At 41.1% G+C, this 3,164-nt stretch overlaps 1 protein-coding gene across 1 annotated transcript in view; it reads left to right on the top strand.

Moving 5' to 3' along the window:
• The first annotated feature begins 1,952 nt into the window (after positions 1 to 1,952).
• The window catches only part of Prkcb (protein kinase C, beta), a 297,806-nt gene continuing 296,594 nt past the window's right edge, over positions 1,953 to 3,164 (top strand). Inside the window, exon 1 of the mRNA XM_013011169.1 lies at positions 1,953 to 2,014. Coding sequence (XP_012866623.1) covers positions 1,953 to 2,014 — 62 coding nt within the window. The remainder of the gene's footprint in view (positions 2,015 to 3,164) is intronic.

The raw sequence follows: 3,164 nt of genomic DNA on the forward strand, positions 1-3,164 counted from the left end.
TTGGACCTGGCTATAGTGCATGAGTCTATGAAGCACAGGGCAATGATTTCATTTGCCCCTGGAATTCCAGGAAACAGCTAATTAATTGTTATAACTGATTTTCATTTTGGAACTCTTTTTGGTCTTGTCAAGCCTCAGGTACACCTTTTTGTGAATCTGTATTATGTACGTGCATAGCTCTCAACTGGTTCTTGAACTGCTGTTATAAAGTTATGATGTGAAAACTGTTGTTACTCTTGGGAGAAAAAAAAAAGTGGTCATCTTATCTCAATCACGTCTAAAATTCTGGCATTCAGGAATTAACTCTCCAAATCTGACAAGGGGAAGTAAGGCCATTTTTAAATTCAAGGAGCAAAAAGAGTTCTTAGAATTTGGTTTATTGAGATAAAGGATTGAAATCCCTTTCATCCTGTCATAAGTACACTTTGTATTCATTCTCCTTCACAGCGGATGGGTCTATTCACAAATTGTGTTTTACATTGTTAGTGCATAGAGAAACTGTTTCAGATCAGTTTTTCTTCCTGGGCACTAAGGATTTTTTGAACTAATTTACTTTATTGCTATTATAAAGGCAATGTACAGAGGGATTACAATTATATGAGTCAGGTAATGCGTACATTTCTCTTCCCTCACTCTCTACCAGTCCCTCCCTCCCATCTCTACCCATGGGCTGTATAGTTTTCTTTCATCTGTGCCCAGTGAGTTCTACTGATGTATTTTTTCACCCTTTTCCCCTCAAATTCTGTATCCTTCCCTCCCCCTCCTGAAGATATAGATGTGAATATACTGAAAAAAAGTTAAAGAAGATAGAATCATCAAAAAGATTAAAAAAGGGATCTCTTGTTTCCATATCTTAGAGTTGATATATATATATATATATATAGTTTCATATAAATATGAAGAGGCATATAGGAATTGTGCCTTTGTGTTTCTCTCCTAAGAGTATCCTCTTTTGGTTTCACTGTATGTGAGTATATAGAATCCTGTATTATCACATCCCAGTGTATTTTAGATCCAATTTCTGCATATCAGAGAGAACGTGTGCTGTTTGTCTCTGTGAGCTTGGCTTACTTCACTTAACATGAATGGTTCTAGGTGCATCCATTTCTCCGCAAATTATATTATTTTATTCTTTCCAATGGCTGTTTAAAATTCCATTATATATATATATATATATATATCACATTTGATTAATCCACTCATCTATTGTAGGGCATCTGGGTTGTTTCCATATCTTGGCTATTGTGAACACTGCAGCAATGAACATGGGTGTGCAGGTGTCCTTGTCTTATCCTGGCTCATGATGTTCAGGGTAGATGCCCAGGAGTGGTATGGCTGGGTTGTAGGGAAGGTCTATGTTTAGTGGTACTGAGAATATTTTATTTTATTGGGGGGGGGGAAAGCAATGTTGTCTAAGTTCAGTTTCATAAAGGTCATCTAAAGGGTTTTCTGAAGTCAAGATTCAATACACTAATGTGGAACTAACAGCTAATTCTATGTCTGCAGGATATTGTTCTGCTCTTAGCAACATTTGCAAGAAGCTGGCTTGTAGGAAAGACTTTATTTCATCAAGATAATTGCTTGTGGCTGGGCACTGGTGGCTTATGCTTGTGATCTTAGCTACTCAGGAGGCTGAGATCTGAGGATTATGGTTCAAAACCACTTGGGGCAGGAAAAAGTCCATAAAACTCTTATTTCCAATTAACCACCAGAAAATTGGAAGTGGAGCTGTAGCTCAAAGAGATAGAGTACTAACTAGCCTTGAGCAAAACATGCTCAGGGACAGCACCCAGGCTCCAAGTTCAAGCCTTACAACTGATTAAATAAATAAATAAACATATAATTCCTTGTGTTCTGTTGGTCTTGTCAAGCTTTGACTACTTAGGAAACTGAGTCCAAGTTCATTTGAATGTCTGTTTATGTAATGTTCTTTTAAATAACCATCTTCCAGGATGCAGAACTTTGGAAAGCATGTTACCAACCAGCTGCCCCCTGAATTCAAAACAGCTGCTGGGTGCTGGTGGCTCACACCTGTCATCCTAGCTATTCAGGAGGGAGAGATCTGAGGATCATGGTTCAAAGCCAGTCTGGGCAGAAAGGTCTATGACACTCTTTTCTCCAACTAACTACCCAAAAAGAAGCCAGAAGTGGAACTGTGGCTCAAGTGGTAGAGGTCCAGACATGAGCAAAAAAGCTCAGGAACAGCACTTAGGTCCTAAGTTCAAGCCCTAGGACCAACACACACACACACACACACACACACACACACACACACACACAAACCCTTGGGTAGAAAGCATTGGCATTTTCACCCTAAGGAGTAGCCCCATCCCCAATACAGTATTTCCTTACTACAATAGGGTCAGATGATCTGGATCAGGGAGAAGTGAGAGGGACTGAGCCTTTTGTGTGTGTGTGAAGAGTAGAGTTAAATTAAGCACAGAGTAGGAGTATATGAACAAATGCACGCAGCAAGTTTAGAACACACCCTCAATGTGTTTCAGTGACTCTCACTATTGTAATAGAAAGATGGCTACAAATACTACTGCAGTCTTCCCTCTACAAGAGAGAGCTCGGCTTCATCACTGTATGGGTCATCACTGTGTGGGCCCTGTATGTCCCGTCCCTGCCTCTAAGAAATGCTTACTGATTTCTGGAGCTTACATCCGGGGCCCTTGACCTGTCATCCTTTAGAATCCTGAACTCACTTGATCACTGCCTGGATCCTGTATTGTGCTGTCTCTATACTTACCCACTGTCTTGGTCAGCTCAAGTTGCTATAACCAAAGAGACGTTTATTTCTCAAAGTTCTAGAGACTAGGAAACACAAGATCAATGTGGGATCAGATCCAGGGCCTGGTGAGGGCCTCTTCCCAATTTGCAAATGTCTGATTTCTCACCGTATTCCTACCAGATGTGGTGGCATTGGCCTGTAATCCCAGTGACTCAGGGGGCAGAGATCCAGAAGATTGCGGTTCAGAAGCCAGGAGAAAGAAGAGAAGAGGAGAGGAGAGAGGAAGGAAAGGGAAGGGAAGGGAAGGGAAGGGAAGGGAAGGGAAAAGAGGGGAGGGGGAAAGGAAGGAAGGAAGTTAGGAAGGAAGGAAGTTAGGAAGGAAGGAAGTTAGAAGGAAGGAAAATGAGAGATCCCATCTCACCAAACAGAC

Source organism: Dipodomys ordii, unplaced genomic scaffold (assembly GCF_000151885.1).
Source record: "Dipodomys ordii isolate 6190 unplaced genomic scaffold, Dord_2.0 Scaffold14, whole genome shotgun sequence".
Lineage (NCBI taxonomy): Eukaryota > Metazoa > Chordata > Mammalia > Rodentia > Heteromyidae > Dipodomys > Dipodomys ordii.